Source organism: Eleutherodactylus coqui, chromosome 6 (genome assembly GCF_035609145.1).
Source record: "Eleutherodactylus coqui strain aEleCoq1 chromosome 6, aEleCoq1.hap1, whole genome shotgun sequence".
NCBI lineage: Eukaryota > Metazoa > Chordata > Amphibia > Anura > Eleutherodactylidae > Eleutherodactylus > Eleutherodactylus coqui.
In genome coordinates, this window is record NC_089842.1 from 19,019,829 (window position 1) to 19,042,766 (window position 22,938).

Sequence of the window (22,938 nt, forward strand, 5' to 3'; positions counted from 1 at the left end):
TGATATCTGCACGCTTTCGAGGCTACAAGGCGTATTACTAGCCTGTTAAAGAGGCCTTGAAGGCTTGTTTACATCTTTTTCTGCTTACCCAAGCCTGATGAAGGGCCTTGTATCCTCGAATGCTTGTATCCATTTTCTGGTTAGCCAATAAAGGTATCACCTCTCTAATACGGTTGTCTTTTATTATACACATATTTACCATCATAGATGCTTCTGGCTATCTCAGTAGCGCACTATTTTTGCTCTACATAGGGAAGGAGAAAAAGTTTTGGCCAAGATTAGCCCCCAAACTTGTAACCCCACCCTTCAGTCACGCTCACGTATCAGCGATTGTTAGAGCGCCACCTTCCATAATCCAACATTTAGTCCTTTATAGCGCCCCGTGATTGACCCATCACCCCATTGCGACCAGTGTCTACAGTATTCCTCAGTGCTTGTACTAGGGTGGTCTTACGCAGCTTGGCTGTAGATTGAGGTAGAGTCTCAAGATCAGTCCAAGACACAAGACCTGTATGGAGTCCTCAGTCTTTGGCGTGGAGCCATCTTGGCTCTTCACAGGTTCTTCTGCTTCTGACTGTGGCTCTTGGGTTCTTGCTGTCCTTGTGAGGGTTTGTTCAGAAGATCCTGGAGGTTGCACACGAACTTGTAGACGTAACGTTGGCCGCCGGTCTTGTGGATGATGTTCTTGTGGTAGTAATAGCGCAACCCACGGCTCAGCTTCTCGTAGTTCATCCTGGGCTTGTTCTTACGTCTCCCCCATCGACGAGCCACCTGCAACAACGACCATGAAGGAAGAGGTCAACCAATGGCCCAGAGGAATAGCCAAAGCGAAGATGGAGGGTGAGACATACAGGAGGATGAACCTACCTCATTGGGGTCAGAAAGTTTAAACTCCCAGCCATTGCCTGTCCAGCTGATTAGTTTCTGACAAGAGGAATCTTGTAGTAATTCCAGGAGGAACTGCCAGAGTTGGATTGGACCAGAACCACCTTAAAGGGAACAAGAAGAATATATGTTGTCAATGGGCTGTATCACACACAATCAGCTGAGATACATCCACTTAGCATTGAGTATGATACAATGGGTTTAGATACAGTGACCCAGCAGACCATGCAATAGATTTTAAGCTTAGATACATCCACTTATCAGGCACTATCACACATAATAGGCTTAGATACATCAACTTAGCATACAGTAGGATTAGATACAGTGGTTTCAGCAAACTGTATGATACATTATAGGCTTAGATACAATCTATTAGCAAAAAGTATCATATGAAAGGATTAGCTACAGTGGCTCTGGAGACTATATGATACATTATAGACTTGGATACATCCACCTATCAGGCACTATCACACACAAGAGGCTTAGATACATCCACGTAGAAGGCAAAATCGCCCAATATTTGGGTGATTCTTTGTAAGAATCGCCCATTCTGCCCTATGGGAACCTGAAAAAAAAAAAATCACACTCGCAGGAGAAAATCCCTGGTTTACAAGTGTGATATCATTCCGACTTTCTCGCCCGTGCGAATACCGCGTCATGGAGCTGCAGACTGTGGGAAGGCTCACCTGATGTCGGGGACTTGTCCTTTACGCCCTTCTGACCGTGAGCGTGGTAGCAGCCTTCTTTATCGAGTCTTGAGACGTCGGACGTCTGATGGAAACCGGGTTGGTTGTAGTGGAAACCTGGAAGATGACAGCGTGTTACATGAAGTCACTGACTGATGAAATCGCTTTGCGCCGGCGCTGTTTGTTCTGATGTTTCGTCACTCTGGATTCACAAATCCTCTGATACTCGTTACCTGCGCTGATACATTGTAACGGACAATCAGGACAAGAAGCAGACTGGCACTGCTGGGGTGTATTTATGTGTGATTCATGGGCCTTGTGAGAAGCACAGGAATCACACATGAAAGGAACCCTTTTAAATGGTGATGTTTCGGTGTCGCAGCTTGTCCTATTTTTGGGTGATTCTGAATCACCCATTATTTCCTATGGGAGCAATCTCACTTGCAGATAAATGCGATGTTCACTAGGAATTTTTTAAAGTCGCATCGCACTCGCATGAAACTTACGCACATGCGGGTGCAATGCGGCTACGCTGTGGTTTTTTAATAATGCCATCTCACAGAAGGTCGGGCTGCAAAAGGAAAGATGCCCGTGTAAATAGACCTACTGAAGACAATGGGTTCTATCTCTGAGCGAGTCTTGTGCGTCTCACAGCGCACAAATTTCACACTGGAAACTTTTGTGTGTAACAGCAAGCAGAGATCTTATGAAGAGTTCAAACAAACTGTCTGTAATGAAATGTAGTCGCAGGTGACTGGCAAGAGGCACTCTTGGTTATTAGACCATCTTACCTGTGAGGGGCGCTCTCTGCACCATTTGGTCAGCAGTGACATTCATCTGTAAGCTGGTCTGTGTTCTCAGATCTAGGTTGCAGTTCATCCAGGTGGCATCATCCCAGCTGTGCCAGTCTTGAGATGCCCAGGAGAAGCTTTGATCTCCCACTGAACCAGCAGATGTGGAGTACGTATCTGACATGGTGAAGGTCAGCTCCTCCTGGGTGTGGTATAAGGAGTTGTCACTGTGGTGGGTGGAGTGAAGCTCCTCGTGGGTGGGGTATAAGGAGTCATTGCTGTGATGGGCTGGGCGATGCTGCACCTGCTCCTGGGTGGGGTAAAAGGAGTCATTGCTGTGGTGGGTAGGGTGATGCTGTAGTTCCTCGGTCACCGCAGGGTGTAAATTTTGGAATGACTGCAGATATTCCTCCCGGCTTGCGGACTCCAATCCTAGGAGGAAGCAAAATTATGTTTAGCCAATTCTGCTCAATTTAAAGGGGCAGTGTATCATTTTTGCTTCAATTAATATATCTGACCTTTATAAGAGCAGCATGTCAACTAGATATAACTGAAACCTGCAGTGTGGAAGCCACAGTAGAACCACAAGTACCAGCATGCCTCATCAGATCATGGGCTAACAACGGTGGGCCTCCAGCTGCAATGGGACAACCATTCTTAGCATAGGCTGAGCACAGTACTGAATGATGGGACTTATACTACCATCACTGCTCATGGGGTCTGAATGAAAGCGGATGCTGGGATTTGTAGTTCTGGCTGCTGTTTTATAATGACATTGTTATTAACCCCTTCCCACCTGGCTGGAAAAGGGTTCCCAGAATTGGACATAAACTTATGTCATATGGATGGCACCGGCTCAGAAACTGTGACTAACAGCCGACTTCGTACTGCAACAGTGGGGAATGGTGAGAACACTAATCCCTGCTGTTAACCCCTTACATTCAGTAATAAATGTTGCTTGTGACATGTAAATGGTTCACAGAGAAAGGGTGCCGACCTCTGGAACAGCATCGGCCTGCTGCCAATGTATTATCAGTACCTACAGGGACATAAAACATGTACGAAAAACTTAAAAAAATAGTAAAAAAAAAGTTTAGCAACACTTTCCCCTCTTTGTTTATTGCAATAAACTGAACACATTTTTTATGCTTTTATTCTTATGCTGTTAAGAAAAAAAGCAAAAAAAAAACTAAGCCCCAAAACGCAATTAAAAGTGGTCAAAAAAGCCCTCACAGAGCGCCGTCCTTGGAAAAATAAAAATGTGATGGGACTTTGAATGCAGCGATGCAAAAGAAAAATATGTTTATTTAATTATGTTTTTTATTGTGAAAAAGTGGAAAATCCTAAAAAAATATATATAGAATTTTGGTATCGTCATAATTGTACCAACCCACTCAAAAAATGTCTCACGTCACTAACGCTGGAAAGAAGAAATAAATAGCAGAATTGGTGTTTTTTTCTCCTCACCCTCCAGAAAAAATTAACAAAAGTTATACAATACATTATATGTACCAAAGAATGGTATCAGTAAAAACTACAGCTCGCCACGCAGAAAACAAGCCCACATATGACGGTGTAGACGGGAAAGGAAAAAGGTATGGCTTCTGCAAAGTGGAGATAAAAATCCCCTCCAAAAAAATCACATAGTCCTTGTGGCCAAAAAAAGGCCTTGTCAGTAAGGGGTTAAACACCTTCTGCCTACCTTGGCTGTAGGGTCCCCAATAACACAGGGGCTCCTCTGTGTAGGTACCGCAGGAGAGAGGGGTGCTGTCCGGGCACACAGCTGGATTGGGGTACAGATTCTTTCCTGTATCCAGTTCGAGTTCCGGGAGGAGCGCTGCATCTTCATATCTAAAATCTAGAAGAAAAATGGGGGTACTACTTAATTTTGTGTGTAAAGCCCACAGGGCCAATCACAGCTGGCATCCCCTGCAGGTCTATAGCCTGGCTACAATGTTACAATTCAGACTTTGTGGCTGCAACATTGTAACAAATTGTTTACAAACATGAATGTTGCATTCAAAACCCAAAACTTCAGCATGTCCTATTGATCTGCGATTCCACAGAAAACCCGCCCATTATTTGCTATGGGCAAGTTAAAAATCGTATCCCACTGGCATCGCCCGCGCACGGACATCTGAGTTTCATGCGATGCGATTTTAAATGTTCCTATTGAAACGACATGCAGTTTTCACGCACGCGAAAATCGCGTATGTCGCAATGTGAGCGATTTCCTTGCAAGTTCTGTCCATCTTGCAATCAAAAGCATGAAACTCTCCATGTAAATACACCATAGGATATCAGCTGTAACTGGATTTAACCCTTTATCACACAGAGTGGCCTCTTACCTATGGAAGCTGTGGCGTCCACATTGGGGACCTCCTGGGGGGTCATCTCAGGACAGTAAAAGCTGCTGGATGCCATCTGGGATAGAGAGAAGAGAAGACATGACTGCAGATGTCAGATCTGACACGGAAGAAGTGTGTCTGTATATCAGGGTGCTGGTGATGAATTAGGGGTGACATATAGCTAATGCAAATGACTGCAGCAACAAGTCAGAAACCCCCAGGGATACAATATAGGGTGTCAGGCTGCTGAAGAAGAATTTGGGAGTTGCAGTCAATGAGGGTTCCTAAGTGTATACATTAAGGAGATGTGGCGAGGAGTTAAGGGTGCACAAATAGGAAATTTGGGGTTCAGGGTGCCTGTGAATTATATAGGTTGAAATATGGGGGCTAGCTGTACAATTGATACTATAAGGGAACTGTGTGAAAGTTGGGGTGCTGAATATAAGATTAGAAGAGAATAGATCAGATCTATAGAGAAATCTAGGGTGCAGTAGAAGTTGGGGTAAATATGGGCTGCAGGTAGAAGTTGGGGTCAGTGTGGGCTGCAGGTAGAGGTTGGGGTCAGTGTGGTTGCAGGTAGAAGTTGGGGTCAGTGTGGGCTGCAGGTAGAAGCTGAGGTCAGTGTGGTTGCAGGTAGTAGTTGGGGTGCAGTGTGGTTGCAGGTAGAAGTTGAGGTCATTGTGGTTGCAGGTAGAAGTTGGGGTGCAGTGTGGTTGCAGGTAGAAGTTGGGGTCAGTGTTGTTGCAGGTAGAAGTTGGGGTCAGTGTGGGCTGCAGGTAGAAGTTGGGGTCAGTGTGGGCTGCAGGTAGAAGTTGGGGTCAGTGTGGTTGCAGGTAGAAGTTGGGGTCAGTGTGGGCTGCAGGTAGAAGTTGGGGTCAGTGTGGGCTGCAGGTAGAAGTTGGGGTCAGTGTGGGCTGCAGGTAGAAGCTGAGGTCAGTGTGGGCTGCAGGTAGAAGTTGGGGTCAGTGTGGGCTGCAGGTAGAAGCTGAGGTCAGTGTGGTTGCAGGTAGTAGTTGGGGTCAGTGTGGGCTGCAGGTAGAAGCTGAGGTCAGTGTGGTTGCAGGTAGAAGTTGGGGTCAGTGTGGTTGCAGTTAAAAGTTGGGGTGCAGTGTGGTTGCAGGTAGAAGTTGGGGTGCAGTGTGGTTGCAGGTAGAAGTTGGGGTCAGTGTGCTTGCAGGTAGAAGTTGGGGTCAGTGTGGTTGCAGGTAGAAGTTGGGGTCAGTGTGGGCTGCAGGTAGAAGTTGGGGTCAGTGTGGGCTGCAGGTAGAAGTTGGGGTCAGTGTGGTTGCAGGTAGAAGTTGGGGTCAGTGTGGGCTGCAGGTAGAAGTTGGGGTCAGTGTGGGCTGCAGGTAGAAGTTGGGGTCAGTGTGGGCTGCAGGTAGAAGTTGAGGTCAGTGTGGTTGCAGGTAGAAGTTGGGGTCAGTGTGGGCTGCAGGAAAAAGTTGGGGTTAGTGTGGGCTGCAGGAAGAAGTTGGGGTCAGTGTGGGCTGCAGGTAGAAGTTGGGGGCAGTGTGGTTGCAGGAAGAAGTTGGGGTCAGTGTGGGCTGCAGGTAGAAGTTAGGGTCAGTGTGGTTGCAGGTAGAAGTTGGGGTAAGTGTGGCGTCCCTCACCTCAGTCTGTAGCTGCTGCTTGGTGCTTCTCTATAGCAGTGTCCCAGGACATTCAACTTTCCCTCCCTGCAGCCCCCTATATACAGGCAGACCCTCTCTGATTGGTGGCTGGGGATGTGACGTTCCTTTCGTCTCCAAACTTTTAAGGGGGGAGAATTTCCGTGATGTCACAAATCACAACTCCAGACTCCTGGGGAGGGGGTCTTATCAGTGGGGTCATATGGCAGCCTGACACCAGGGAGATGGGGGGGGGGGGGCTGACAAATGATGTCCAGGAGTCATTACTGAGAGAATTAATGCTGAACTATAAATATCCTGCAGGGGCCAAAGTGACACAATATATTCTGGAGAAGCCGACTATTATAAGGCAGGGAGGAAGATCCTATATAATAATCCAGATATACCTGAGATAGGTGGATAGATAGATAGATAGATAGATAGATAGATAGATAGATAGATAGATAGATAGATAGATAGATAGATAGATATGTGATAGATAGATATTAGATAGATAGATAGATATGTGATAGATAATATCTAGATAGATAGATATGAGATAGATAGATATGAGATAGATAGATATTAGATAGATAGAAAGATAGATATTAGATAGATAGATATGAGATAGATAGATATTAGATAGATAGATATGAGATAGATAGATATTAGATAGGTAGATACGAGATAGATAAATATTAGATAGCTGGATATTAGATAGATAGATAGATATGAGATAGATAGAAAGATAGATATTAGATAGATAGATATGAGATAGATAGATACGAGATAGATAGATATTAGATAGATAGAAAGATATCAGATAGATATTAGATAGATATATAGATAGATATGAGATAGATAGAAAGATAGATATGAGATAGATAGATATTAGATAGATAGATATGAGATAGATAGATATTAGATAGGTAGATACGAGATAGATAAATATTAGATAGATAGATATGAGATATATAGAAAGATAGATAGATATGTGATAGATAGATATGAGATAGATAGAAAGATAGATATTAGATAGATAGATATGGGATAGATAGAAAGATAGATAATATCTAGATAGATATTAGATAGATAGAAAGATATTAGATAGATATATAGATATATATGACATGGATAGAAAGATAGATATTAAATAGATAGATAGATAGATATGAGATAGATAGATAGATATGAGATAGATATTAGATAGGTAGATACGAGATAGATAGATATGAGATAGATAGAAAGATAGATAATATCTAGATAGATAGATATGAGATAGATAGATATGAGATAGATAGATATTAGATAGATAGAAAGATATTAGATAGATAGATAGATATGAGATAGATAGAAAGATAGATATTAGATAGATAGATAGATATGAGATAGATAGATATTAGATAGATAGATAGATAGATATGAGATAGATAGATATTAGATAGATAGATAGATATGAGATAGATAGATATTAGATAGATAGATATGAGATAGATGGATATTAGATAGATAGATAGAAAGATAGATGATAGATAGATAGATAGATAGATATGAGATAGATAGATATTAGATAGATAGATAGACAGATGAGATAGATAGATATTAGATAGATAGATAGGAGATAGATAGATATTAGATAGATAGATAGATGATAGATAGATGATAGATAGATATTAGATAGATATGCGATAGATAGATATGAGATAGATAGATAGAAAGATAGATATTAGATTGATAGATAGATAGATAGATATTAGATAGATAGACAGATGAATATGAGATAGATAGATAGAAAGATAGATATTAGATTGATAGATAGATAGATATTAGATAGATAGATAGACAGATGAATATGAGATAGATAGATATGAGATAGATAGATATTAGATAGATAGATATTAGATAGATAGATATGTGATAGATAGATAGATAGATATGAGATAGATAGATAGATATTAGATGGATGGATAGATAGATACGAGATAGATAGATAGATAGATAGATAGATAGATAGATAGATAGATATGGGATAGATAGATAGATAGATAGATAGATAGATAGATATGATAGATAGGAGATAGATAGATAGGAGATAGATAGATAGATATTAGATAGATAGAAAGACAGTAGAGATGAGCGAGCGTACTCGGATAAGCACTACTCGCTCGAGTAATGTGCTTTATCCGAGTATCGCTGTACTCGGGTCTAAAGATTCGGGTGCCGCTGCGGCTGACAGGTGAGTCGCAGCGGGGAGCAGGGGAGAGCGGGCGGGAGAGAGGGAGAGAAAGATCTTACCTCCGTTCCTCCCCGCTCTCCCCTGCAGCTCCCCGCTCCGTGCCGGCACCCGAATCTTCAGGGACGAGCACAGCGATACTCGGATAAAGCCAATTACTCGAGCGAGTAGTGCTTATCCGAGTACGCTCGCTCATCTCTAAAAGACAGATATTAGATAGATAGGAGATAGATAGATAGATAGATAGGAGATAGATAGATAGATAGATAGGAGATAGATAGATAGATAGATAGGAGATAGATAGATAGATAGGAGATAGATAGATAGATAGATAGATATGAGATAGATAGATATGAGATAGATAGGAGATAGATAGATAGATAGATAGATAGATAGATATGAGATAGATAGATAGATAGATAGATAGGAGATAGATAGATAGATAGATAGATAGATAGATAGATAGATAGATAGATAGGAGATAGATAGATAGATAGATAGGAGATAGATAGATAGATAGATAGATAGATATGAGATAGATAGATAGATAGATAGATATGAGATAGATAGATATGAGATAGGAGATAGATAGATAGATACTGGAATAGATATACTGCATATACAGTATATATATTTGTCTCATCTGGTGGCACCTCCGTGTACCGGATGGAAGCTTCCACTCTCTGTGAGCCGACATGGTTCCTGCTATAATGCACACCCGTATCTGTTATACATAATAATCAATGTGACGGCCGCACCCAACCAGATCCCCTTGAAAATTGATGTGCGCTCTATACTACATGTGCGCCATTGTTTTTTCTTTCTTTTACACCTGAACGATTACGGTGCTCATTTAGTCCAATGAGAAATGCCCCCGCAGCACCACACAGTCGCCCCCTCTGGGCCGGGCAGGCGAAATGCAGAGCCAAGTCAGAGGATCCAAAGCAAGTCCTCAGAGTTATCCAGCAGAGAAAAAGAAGCCCTACACTTGAAAACACAGCGCCGAGGTCGAAGCGGATCTGTTCCACTTGTTATGGGGGAATGAAAACACCTTCTGCTATTCTGCACCCACTCATGCCACGGTCCTTATTTATCACCGCAGGCGTCATGGAGCTCATTTCTAAAGCTTCCCTCATACAAGTTTTTGTGGCTTTTTTTAGGTTTTCATGCGCCTTTTACACACATTTTTTGATTTGAGTTGTTTTTATATATATATATAAATAGAAGTCTGCGGCAAAAGTGAGGAAACAGGCTGGAAAACACAATCCCGCTGTTTGCCGTCATTATTCCGACAGCGAACATCTGGCCGCGGGGTTCTTCTGCACTTGGTGTGATGTCACCCCAACAATCGGAAAACTCCGCAGATCTGTGACCGTTATGGTTACGCCAGCTGATGAGATATAGTGCTGTATATGGTGGAGGGGGGGTTATATTATATACACCGGACTGTTATACCCCTCGCCGCTGTCATGTGACGTCTACATGGACCTGGTGGTCTTTTTCTTCGATACATAACATTCCGAGTTGTGATTCCCCATCATCCATGTTCTCTGCTCCGTTGTCTACCCATGTGGCTGTCAGCGCATGCTGGGAGTTGTAGTTCTGGTGTCTGTATCACTGACTGTCCCTTTCATGTTCTCGGTGTGATTCTGGGATCGCCCCGCGTCAGCAGAGCGGCTGCCCTTATCTCTGAGGACTGATTTATTTTATCTCCTCCCCGGCTGCTGCTGCAGATAAAGGAACATATTAAATCATTGTCTCTCGCCAGCGAAGCTTGCACTCTAAATGATTGCAGTCCGACTATTCGGCTGGCGGTGAATTGGCGCACTAGGCACTTCAGTTCCTCATCTCTTTCTCTAGTGTCCAAACAGTCCTACAAGGCGAGGAATTAACGGTAGAGATTCTCCAATTGATACGCGAATCCGTTTTTTACTGCCAGTTGGCGACCGCACATCACGCGTTCATGGCGAACAGCGGACAACGGAGATCATAGGGTGGGATCAGTGTCGTCAATGGACGACGAGAGCGAGAAAGAGCGGCGAAATAGGATATCAGCGAGCGTGAGGGATGGACTCACCGGACTGTGTTAGCGCAAAGGGTTAATATGGTGCCAGTAAGTTTGAGCAAGGCCGTGCAGGGGTTAATGCCGTTATGTACGTGTCATGCATAGAGTGTAATATAGTCTGTGAAATGTCTATGATGTCCTCAGGATGAAGGATGTGAAATGGCGCAGTGAGGCACACGGCCTAAAGCGTATACAGAATCGACGCGGGAGAGAGACTGATGGTTGATGATGATGATGATGCGAGACGATCTCTGGATTTATGGGACGTCAGAGACGCTGCTCCTACGGGGCGTTTGTGGTCGGGGTCTACGGCCGCACTGATAGTGATGTATGTAGCATCTATGCTGCAGATAAGAGGCAAATGATGCTGAAAGTCAGGTTAGAGTCATGTGCCTTGCTGCTGCCAGGAGGAGTTACAGAGGATGCATCCGGATGACGAGAGATGCCCAGTAAAAATAGGAGTACTGTCACTTTAAGGGTGACTACCCACTACAGTTCTTTTTCACTGCGAAATTCGGAGCATTTTTTTTCCAGGTGACTATGGGACCTGTTAATGTTTAAATCGCATCGCGCAAAATCGCGATTTCGCAGTAAATTGCGTTTTTGCCGCGATGCGTTTTTAACATTAGGAGGCCCCATAGACACCTGGCAAAAAAACGCAGCGCGTCCTATCTAGCACGCAAATAGCCCATTAAAATAAATGTTATGTATGGAAAAGCAGGAAATTCGCCAGAAACGTGCGTATTTCCGCGCAGAATCACAGGATTTATGCTGTATTTTTACACGCACAAATTTGCGGCGTATTTACGGTTCATTGCGTAATATTAAGAATATGCGAACCTGCGGAGCGAGACTTCATTAGCTTAATATTAAGTGAAGATTTTTTTTTTTTGTAAGAAGATGCCGCCTCTGCCTCCGTCTGTCATCGCCGCGCCACCCTGAACCCGCGTCGCACCACCAGCCGCACCATGGGCCAACTATTGTGAAAAACCGCTGCTTCCAGGGATTATTCAGGCGCTGATCGCCCCGTGTAAAGGCATAAAATCAAACAGCCTTACATGGGGCTGCAGGACGATCTGGAATGACAGACGCTGCAGATTTGTTCAGACCTCACATGTGGGGGGGGGGGGGGCAATCCTCAAATCATGAAGATCCAATTAGTCGGGATAAGAAAGTGCTGAACACAACCTGGCCAGAGAGATAAGCTACTGGAATCCACCCCGCCAAGAGTGTGGGGGTCAGTTATCATCCCGCCGGCCTGCAGGACCAGAGCAGTCAAACAAGAGGAATCTACTTTTTGGAGAGTAACCTTAGATTTACTGCAGTAAGCAAATCTGTGCTGATAGCGAGGACTACGGGGAGATGGCAAAGGGGCAATCAACCAGTGCCATCCACAGTCACTGCAGGATGAAGAAACATGCCACAGACTGTAGTGTCGCATAGGAGGGGCGAGGAACCAAAGTAATGGGGTCTTCCGACTCAACGCAAGAGCTGCGGCAGCTGCACCTCAGGATGCCTTCACATCAGAGAGCATGACCAATGTCATGTTCTTAAGGTGCATTCACACTGCTGACAGCGAGTCACGCCCGACTTTCACCCCCTCAACCCGTTTCTTGTAGGAGAGAATAGTAAGGATTGGTGCGCCTCACATCGGCTCTTCTTCCTGATCCCATAGCAGTTGCTGAATCCGTTTTTACAGACTGAATCTGAACTGTATACAATGCTAATCCCCTGTGTTATGCCTATTGTAGATCCTCGGGGGCGGGCCATGCCAAGGGGATTGCACAAACACCAATAAGAGTCAAGCCCCGCCTCCTTGGACCCTGAACTAGGCAAAACACAGTGTATAAGTTTTACCTAGAGGTTCTTTATCATAAGATGACGGGATTGGTTACCCTTAAAGGTCATTGTGATACCTGCCTGCCTACTCCACCGATCGCACTTGATTTCGCTGGAAAAGTTTCCATCTGCTGCTCATTTCCCCTGCAATGACCACTGCTGGTAAAATAAAGTATTGCACGTGTGTAACATACAGATGGACTGGTTTGTTAGCAGCTGATGGAAGGCGGTCTTGACCATCACATCCATGTGCCCCAAAAGAACATATTGAAAGGGGCTGCGGAGATGAGACCCCCCTTTACGAACAGCCTGGTCTACTTCAGATGGTGAAATGCAAATCTTGCAGATCTCATGGACTATTGGACGTTTTCATTGACCAATCAGGTTATAGTGTGCAAACTACTTACCAATGTTCAATTGTTCGCAAACCCCCCCCCCCCCCTTCATCATTTGTCAGTGGGGTTATCTGGGTTTGGGAAAAATTTGTTTTCCCCCTAAAAAAATATGAGCTGCTTAAAAATATTTGTGCCCCTCATAAGTATGTGCACCCCCAAAGTATATATATATATGGCCCCCAAAATTTGATTCCCTTTTGACAACTTCTTCTAGATTGTTTCTGACAAGGAATGTTCATCAGCTTCTGGCGAGCGTTATAGTAAATGCGTCCGGTCACCTGTAGCTCCGCCCCTAATGCTAGATTTTCGTAACGTGGCAGGGCCACAAAAAGTCTCAGTTTTACATGTTCACCAAAATTCCAAGATTTCAAAGATTTGGATTCCATGAAGAATGCTAGAAATGTCCTCAGCGTTTCGTAGAGCCGGGGGAGTATTTTGCGCAGCGAACTTACCTCTTAATTTACTAATTTAGCAATTTCTTCCTTCTTTCTATATTAAAGGGGTTGTACCAGAGTTTCAGGTTATCCCCCATCCACAGGATATCCACAGCATTGGGCATAACCAGCTGATCAGTGGGGGTCTCGCCGCTGAGGTACCTGCTGATCTTAAGAATGGGGGTCTCATGTCCCCCATCCTCCTCACCACATATATTTCCATCAGCCCCATAGACATAAATGGAGCGCTGACCGTGCATACTCAGCCAGCATTCTGTGACATCACTGCGGGGGGGGGGGGAGAAGCGACGCCAGCAGTGACAGGGGGGCGGGACATGGGAGTCCTGTTCTCGATATTAGCGGGGGTCTTAGCGGTGAGACCCCCACCGATTAGCAGTAGCACTGGGGATAAATTATAATCAACTTGTCATTTTGTTTCCATTTTTCACCTTTTTTAAAAATCTTTTTTCTGTATTTTTTACCCGCGGCGGAATTACGCCACAGGACGCAGTCAAATCCGCGGCCGTGGCAGTCTACGCCAAAAATCGCAGGACTACCTGCTGATTTTGATGCAGAATTGCGGCAGGTTTTAAGCCGTTTTCCATTCCGCATCATAATCTGCAGGTCGCCCCGGAGCCCTTAAGTGCCCCCCTGCCTCCCCTCACCCCAGGCACACGCACAGCCGCCCCCTCCGCTGACCCCGGAACAGCAGGAACTTCTGCTCACAGGATTGTGTTTAGATAAGTGTTTTCCACCGCAGCAGAACCCTCTTTGATGGATCTCCGCAGCCGCCTTCTTATTTTGGGAGATCTCACTGACAAATGATGTGGAAGTTGGTCTGGGATCCCAGAGGGGACGGCTGCGCACTCATTACCCCTCCGAGTGAAAGTGCTTTTATCAGGATCCCATTCCAGCATTCGATCCCCACTAATCCCAGCGTCCGCCCGAAATAAGGCGAAAATAGGAGAAAAAGGGATTAATAACGATTTATTACCTGGAAGGAAAATAGTAACAAAATATCAACGAAATAACCAAAAATAGAGATAAAATACCAGCAGGATCCGTTCAGCTCACATGTCTGTCCTTTAAAGAAGCATTCCCATCACTACAAGCTATTCCCTATGCGGGGGCTTGGAACTCATCGGCTGATCGGTGGCGGTCCGACCACTGGGACACCAATGATTCCGATATTTCAGCCCTGGCATGTCCCAAAGTGTGGACAAAGGAGGATGTGCATGCACACCTCCACTCCATTCACTTCAATGGTGGCACCAGACATGGCCTGTCTTAGCTACATGCGGCCCACAGGATTACACAGGGCCGGCCGCCAGCTTGTAACGAAGGTAGCATGGAAGCTGTTGTTCCCCTTTGGCCTGCCCAGCCAGATGATCTTCTTTCTCGGTGTGGCAGCGTCTTGTGGAACTACATGAATCATCCTTTTCCTGGCTCTGTCTCTTCCCCTCTGATGCTTTGAGACTCTGCTACTGTATTTATGCTATGAGCTTGGTTCTGATATTGTATCTGTGTCATGAGACTAATTTATGTTGTACTTGTGTTATCAGTGTGACTGTGGTGGTGAATTTATATACTGAGCTTCGTTCTGGTATTATATCTATGTACTGAGCTTGATTCTGGGGCTGTATTTATGTCATAAGCTGGGTTCTTGTATTGCTTCTATGCACTGAGCTTGGTTGTGGGGCTCTATTTATGTACTGATTTTGGTTCTGGTATTGTATCTATGTACTGGTTTGTGCTGCTCTTATGTTATGGGTATGGTTCTGGTGCTATAATTATGCACTGAGCTTGGTTCTGGTGCTGTATAAATTCACTAAGCTGTTCCTGTGTGAACATGCTGCCATCTTGCTGCTTTCTGTACAAGCATAACACAGGCAGACTGCCTACTAGTGCAATATATAGTGTTTTCTTATGATGGGAGGGAGGATCGATATGTGAACCATCTCATACAATCTATCCCATCATCTACTTATACCCAGCACTGTAACAAGGGGGCGCTCTAATAACTATGTATAGATATATCATGGGTCAGTACAGAGATCTCTCCCAGCATCTATTATACCCAGGACTGTAACAAGGGGGCGCTCTAATAACTATGTATAGCTATATCAGGGGTCAGTACAGGGATCTCTCCCATCATCTATTTATACCCAGGACTGTAACAAGGGGGCGCTCTAATAACTATGTATAGATATATCAGGGGTCACTACAGAGATCTCTACCAGCATCTATTATACCCCGGACTGTAACAAGGGGGCGCTCTAATAACTATGTATAGCTATATCAGGGGTCAGTACAGGGATCTCTCCCATCATCTATTTATACCCAGGACTGTAACAAGGGGGCGCTCTAATAACTATGTATAATATATCAGGGGACAATACAGAGATCTCTCCCAGCATCTATTATACCCAGGAGTGTAACAAGGGGGCGCTCTAATAACTATGTATATATATTAGGGGACAATACAGAGATCTCTCCCATCATCTATTTATACCCAGGACTGTAACAAGGGGGCGCTCTAATAACTATGTATAGATATATCAGGGGACAATACAGAGATCTCTCCCATCATCTATTATATCCAGGAGTGTAACAAGGGGGCGCTCTAATAACTATGTATAGATATATCAGGGGACAATACAGAGATCTCTCCCATCATCTATTTATACCCAGGACTGTAACAAGGGGGCGCTCTAATAACTATATATAGATATATCAGGGGTCAGTACAGAGATCTCTCCCATCATCTATTATACCCAGGACTGTAACAAGGGGGCGCTCTAATAACTATGTATAGATATATCAGGGGTCAGTACAGAGATCCCTCCCATCATCTATTATACCCAGGACTGTAATAAGGGGGCGCTCTAATAACTATGTATAGATATATCAGGGGTCAGTACAGAGATCTCTCCCATCATCTATTATACCCCGGACTGTAACAAGGGGGCGCTATAATAACTATGTATAGATATATCAGGGGTCAGTACAGAGATCTCTCCCATCATCTATTATACCCAGGCCTGTGTCTCTACATCTAGAGAAAAGAAGATTTCTACACCGACATAGAAGGGCGTTCTTTACTGTAAGAGCCGTGAGACTGTAAAACTCTCTGCCTGAGGACGTGGTGATGGAGCACTCGATAAAAGAGTACAAGGGGGGTCTGGACGCCTTTCTTGAGCATTACAATATTATACATTATAATGATTAATAACTTCAGAAGGGTCGGTGATCCGGGGATTTTTCTGATTGCCAGATTGGAGTCAGGATGGAATTTTTCTCCTTAAATGAGAAAAATTGGGTTCTTCCTCATTGGGGTTATTTTTTGCCTTCCTCTGGATCAACATTGGGGGTAATAAGCTGAACTGGATGGACATTTGTCTTTTTTCAGTCATGTGTTACTATGTTCCCCCCCTCCCTGAAGGTCCGCTGCTGTGATGGAATATTCCTCGCTTGTCATTACCTCCAGCTCATGTTCTGCTCCTTATTCCCTTCCGTTGGGTTAGTTTGTCATTTGAGGGTCACTCAGGTCAAACCTCTCAATCCTCCCCTTGTTCCCTACAGTATAGCATTCCTGATCAGCTCACTGCAAGAGAAACTTCACAAGCACATTAAAGCTGTATCATCCCTGGGATCGCTGTAGGAGGCGAGCAGAGAGGTTTGTGCTCTTATATCGTCAGCGCAGATTAATTCATAGAAGTCTGAACTTTGGTTTCATTATCCAGAGTTCCAAATCCCCAGCATAGACATAGAGCTCCATGACAAAATGCTAGCTACCTGCAGCCACCACTAGAGGGAGCCCAGGAGCTTACTGTATACTGGTTATTTGGTATATTGAACTCCGTAATAAGACAGTATACAGTAAGTGCCCTCTAGTGGTGACTGCAAGCAGGCAAATAATAAGGTACCCCCTCTATCAGCTAAATTGAAAATACGCTGAAGCTTAACTCCAAAATATTTATTGACTTAAACAGGCATTTTGCGCTTTTTGCGTTTTTTCGCTTACACTCATGTGAAGGAGCCCTAACACTTTGGCCCGACAATTGCCTCTTGTAGAAGCACCACCACCGTCTGCAGGATCAGAGGAGAATTTGATTGCACAGATCCAAATTGTGAAGTAGCGGCTTCCAAGCAGCGGAGCTCCTGCTGTGGGACTACAACTCCCAGTGTGCACTGGGCCGAGGCGTCCCGAGGCCAGAGAGCTCTGATGTCCGGTGCATGGTGGTCGGGGCTCCAGCACAGATTGTATAGGTGGATCCTTCTGCAGACATCAGCAGACTCCATCAGATAAGCCCCTTATATAACAGCTCTGCGGACCCCCTACAGGAGGCCAGGAGCTGCACACATCGCACCGAGCAGCCACTAATCCCCAGATGAGGAGACACCAGACCCCAGAGCTCCTCTGATGGAGACACCAAGACCCTGTTTAATTATGAAAGCCTGATCTGCCAGGGAATCTGTGGAGTCTGGGGGGTCCGCGTCATCATCTTTAAGGAGCTTGTGGTCCTATAATCAGCATTAGTCATCTGCAACTTTCTAACGTATTTTGTGTTTCTATTCCTCACCATTGTGATGCCATCTGCTTGCTGTCAGTGAATATCACACTTGTTTGCATGCAAAGGTTGGAATCCCACCCTGAGCTAGTCCTGCTTACACCTCTGAGGTTTGTTACAATGTATCAATGTGAAGAAGCCTCTGTGAACACAAATCTCTCTCCTGTCCTGATCTACAAATTGAAAGCTCCACTGATACATTGTATCAAACCCTCAGCTCCTATGTAAGATAACTGCCATCTGTCAGATGCTGCTGCAACAGATCCCACCATCCATGCAGGGCACGGGCAATTGGATCAGCTCTGACAGTCAACCATAGATTTGCCCTCCCCTGGTTGTGCTACTGTTGTCATATAGTCCTTGCTGTGGCATGTTGTGTGAATGGAATGCTAGAATTACAGTAAAGCCTGACACACAGGTAACACAGAAGAAAAGAGGAAGCAGGGCAATGGAACGGCATAAAAGTGAATATGTACTTGTCATTCGGGTGTCAAGCTTTATCGGCAGGCATTAGTCACTTGCTTGTCGTGACCAGCTAGACTGACTTTGGTGGTGCCTCTTCAATGAATGTGGCTCAGCCACATTTGAAAAACTCCATCCAGATGTTGCCCTTGGTCAGAATTGAACCTAGGACCCCAGTGCTGTAAGGCAACAGTGCTAGACACTGAGCCACCAGGGAGCGGGAGAAGAATAAATATAAAGACAATATAAAAACTCCATCCAGATGTTGTCCCTGGGCAGATTTCAACCTAAAACCTATCACTGCAAGGCTACAGTGCTAACCACTGAGCCACCGCATTGGTTCTTTCTTCTCCAGAGTACAAGAAGAAGGAGTAGGATAAACAGAAAGACTCTGTGGTCAGATTTGAGCCTAGAACTTCTGTACTGCAAGGCTACAGTGCTAACCACTGAGCCACCACACTTGTCCTTTCCTCTTGCAGTGCTGGAGTTCTAGATGCAGTTTTTTTGGTCTTTGGGTTTATTCTTCTGTGCCTCAGGAGAAGGAAGAACAAGTGTGATGGTCGGTTGTTAGTGCTGGAGTTCTAAGTAAGGGCAACATCAAAATCGAGTCCTTGCAGAAGTTGTCCTTGATGAGATTTGAACTTGGGACCCCAGCTGCAAGGCTACAGTGCTAACAATTAAGCTGCATCCATCGAGGAGTCACAATCACCCAATTTGGATGTATTAGGGATCTTCTGGAAGCCAAATTCATGAACCTGATTTGGACTCCCATGGATTGTAATGGGAATCGGGATCCGGTCATCCCTATTTCCGATTATTCGTAAATTCGAGCCGATCAGCCCCAAACTGATTGCTCATCACTATCCAACCCCATCCATATGTTCCTCCATCAATGTTCCTGTTAGGTCGCTGCACTGTAGATAACCCCAATCTATTGCCTTTATTTGGTGAACTGCTCAACGGAAACAGTTCGGTGACGGGTTCAGCTCTGCTACATCTGTCCCAACCCCCGTAGACGTCTTACGTCTCCTTCTTGCTGCTTATAACGTTCGATGGAAATTTCTATAAAAGATCCAATAAAACTCCTCCAAAAACAAACATCTCACCCCATTAAGCGTCCGGGACCCTCAGTCCATAAACCTTGCCCCCTGAGCTGACACCTTCAACTCTTATGTCTGAGATGGGGGGGCAGTTAGGATGAAGGTGATACATTTATGGGGCAGCCGCTGTTTATCTGCAGCCTCTTCCTCGCCCATTAAAGCTATTTTGCCAAGTGCAGAGCTTGTTGTTCTTTCCTTTCGGCATTTCCTGGTGTTTTCTCACAAATAAACCCGTCCTTGTTGTTTTTTAGGGTTTTTTCCGATCTCCCTTTTAGCTTCTAACAATGAAATCCGTCCCTTTAAATCCAACTGTAATGTATAAGTACATAATGAGCAAATCCAACCCCAAAAACCCTACATGAGCCGGCCCTTTAATTTTAGGCATAAGAATGTAAATGGAAAAAATCCCAGTAAATTTAATCCCAGCGCTTGCCCGCCACAACCGCCCCCCACCCCCACCCCTCCATCCTGATGCCTATATCATTCCAGATAGACTTGACATTCAGGTGCATGAAAAGCTGGGTGACAAACAATGCAGTCATTAGTCAGGTCTCACACTCCCAAAGTGTGCCCACCCTCCCTAAAAAAAGACATTATAAATGATAGTGTTTACAGTGCGGTTACCTTCAGTGATCACATGTGATGTCTTGTCTGATTGGAGTTGTCTGCTTTCGTTTTTCTTCTCTACCATGAATACATCTTCCAGCTATGACTTGTCTCTGCACACTCTTCCTATCCTAACCCCTCCTTTTAGTGCCCCCCCCCCCCCCCCAAAAAAAACATTCTCTGGCTTTTGGTGCCTCTGCAAAGTAATAATGCCCCTCTGTGGCCCTACACAGTAATAGTGCCCCCTTGGTAGTCCTACTTAGTAATAGTGCCCCCTCTGTTGCCCCACTTAGTGACAATGCACCCTCTGTGGCCCCACTTACTAATAGTGTCCCCACGTACTGATAGAGCCCCTTCTTTGGCCATACCCAATGATAGTGCCCTCTTTGTGGCCCCACTTAGTGTTAGTGCTCCTTATATGACCATACTTAATAACAACATCCCCAATTGAGTCCTTACTAGCAGTAGTGCCCCCTCCTGGCCTTTGCAGTCTACAGCCCCACTACTGAACCTCCAACAGCAGCATCAGAAGACCTGTCTTCTTCCCTCACACAGTCCTAGCTGATACTATGCACTCTATGTACAGCATACCTCCTCTCCCGTCTCCTGCACACACTGCACTGCGAACTGGAGATGGGAGAGGAGTTAGACCGTACACAGAGCGCATAGTATCAGCTGGGACTGTGAGGAAGGCAGTTAGTTCTTCTGATTCTGGACCAGAGGTTCAGGAGAGGCCTGGTGAGTTAGCGGGAGGGCAAGGAGCAGGACCTTTCACTCCATGGCCCCCTATGCCTCTGGGCCCCTGATGACTCCCGCATTTATTATTTTACCTCATTTAGTATTTTCCTGTATTTTCTTATTAGTTTTTATTTATTTTTTTTATTCTTTAGATATTTTTAATTATTATTCATTATAATTTTTCTTTTTTTTCGTGGTGTTTTTTTCCCTATTTCTGATTTTAGGTGAATCTCGGGGTTTGTGACCCATCGCACTGTTTTACAGACCCACTTTACTGCGATCTGCTCCAGGTAGCAGCGCCGGGTCCTCGATTTACAAGGTAGCTGCTAATGGAAGTAAATAAACACGGCTCGTTCTGCTGCAACGTTGATTTTGATGTAATTAATTACCAGTAACGATGTCTTTAGTACGCTGCAGGGCGGGCGGTCCTGTGCGCGGTCCTTACAACAATGAAAGTGGTACCTTAAAGTGTGTGTATATGTATATATATATATATATATATATATATATATATATAGGGTTATTATAGGGTTATAATCCTCCTGCTGTGACCCCCCATAATGACACTCTGATACAGATATTTTATATCAATGGAAGCAGGAACTAAAAAAATTTTAATGTAGTAAAACTGTCCACCATAAGAAGGTCCTTGTTGCCCATATCAACCAATCAGAGCGCAGCGTTAATTTCTAGATATATATGTATACCATATTTTTCTGACCACAGGATGCAGATTTTATTTTGCTGAAAAGCGTGTGCACCTTATCGTCCAGAGGCAGGGGAGGTCTGGTAGATCCAGAGCCCCCTGACCGCTGCCTTATTGATCTGACAGTGTGCTGATCGATCATTGGGAGAACTCTGCAGCCATTCATACCATGGCTGCACAGTCCTCCCTTTTCCTGCCCCCCCCCCCCCCATGGCACATAGCACTGGATATCACTCACATATCTTCCCCGGGGAGCGGGTCTTCCTCAGTACACACAGGGGGAAGACAATAGTAGCAGCAGGACCGTAGATGATGTCATAACCATGTGAGCAGGAGCAGCTAGAGGGGGTCATGTATTACTACACACATATGTGGGGATGCTGTGTTAATAAAATCAATGTTTAACATGTCAGCTGCAGGTGTGTGTGTGCATGTAGCAGAGCTGTGTATGTGTGTGCGTAGGTGTGTGTGCATGTAGCAGAGCTGTGTATGTGTGCGCGTAGGTGTGTGTGTGCATGTAGCAGAGCTGTGTATGTGTGTGCGTAGGTGTGTGTGCATGCAGCAGAGCTGTGTATGTGTGTGCGTAGGTGTGTGTGTGCATGTAGCAGAGCTGTGTATGTGTGTGCGTAGGTGTGTGTGTGCATGTAGCAGAACTGTGTATGTGTGTGCGTAGGTGTGTGTGTGCATGTATCAGAGCTGTGTATGTGTGTGCGTAGGTGTGTGTGTGCATGCAGCAGAGCTGTGTATGTGTGTGCGTAGGTGTATGTATGCATGTAGCAGAGCTGTGTATGTGCGTGCGTAGGTGTGTGTGTGTGCATGCAGCAGAGTTATGTGTGTGCATGTATGTATCAGAGCTGTATGTGTCTATATGAATGCTTTGATTTCAATTTTTTTTAAACCCCACTGATATCAATGAGGTAAAAAACCAGATCCACATAATTCTGTTTTATTTCTGTCTCTCTGCTCCAAAACCGGAACAGGGAGATGGAAATCCAAAATAAGGTCAGCTGCACACGGCCGTGACGGGCTCCGCCGCGGAATATTCCATGGCGAAGCCCGTCACGGCGCCCCCCAGAGACCCCATACTTACCAGCGGATCCGGATCCGGCCACGTCACAAGACACGCCCACAGCGTCACATGACACGGCCGGCAAATAGAGCATGCCGCGGGTGAGGTCAGGTGATTTCACAGTGCGGAATTCCGCAATGGAATTCTGCACCCTGAGCATTGAGCTATTAGGTTCAATAGAACCTAATAGCTGCGGGCGACGCGGCGGATTTTCGCCGCGCATTACGCGGTGGAAATCCGTCCGTGGGAAGGAGGCCTAAAAGTAGATAGAATTGCACCCAGCAATATAACTAAACCTATTCTGCATTGATTATACAATGTGTCTGATTGTATCTAAGTACCAATTATAAACAAACACAATGTAACTAATTACACAGACGGCGGCACCAATCATCATCCACAG

At 44.9% G+C, this 22,938-nt stretch overlaps 1 protein-coding gene across 1 annotated transcript; it reads right to left on the reverse strand.

The window, feature by feature from the left end:
- Positions 1 to 307: 307 nt before the first annotated feature.
- Positions 308 to 4,786, reverse strand: ETV2 (ETS variant transcription factor 2). The gene is made up of 6 exons (XM_066609261.1): positions 4,711 to 4,786; positions 4,065 to 4,220; positions 2,363 to 2,794; positions 1,572 to 1,688; positions 868 to 989; positions 308 to 771 (listed from the first exon to the last, which is right to left on the reverse strand). Exons 1-6 carry the CDS (start codon positions 4,784 to 4,786, stop codon positions 553 to 555), a joined length of 1,122 nt encoding a protein of 373 aa, XP_066465358.1. The 3' UTR covers positions 308 to 552.
- Positions 4,787 to 22,938: the final 18,152 nt, after the last annotated feature.

Excerpts from the sequence above, each read along its gene's own strand:
- ETV2 (XM_066609261.1), bottom strand. The coding sequence starts at position 4,786 with ATGGCATCCAGCAGCTTTTACTGTCCTGAGATGACCCCCCAGGAGGTC. Across the intron at positions 1,689-2,362 it reads GCAGAGAGCGCCCCTCACAG|GTTTCCACTACAACCAACCC; the intron begins GTAAGATGGTCT and ends GTCATCTTCCAG. Across the intron at positions 772-867 it reads AACTTTCTGACCCCAATGAG|GTGGCTCGTCGATGGGGGAG; the intron begins GTAGGTTCATCC and ends TCGTTGTTGCAG.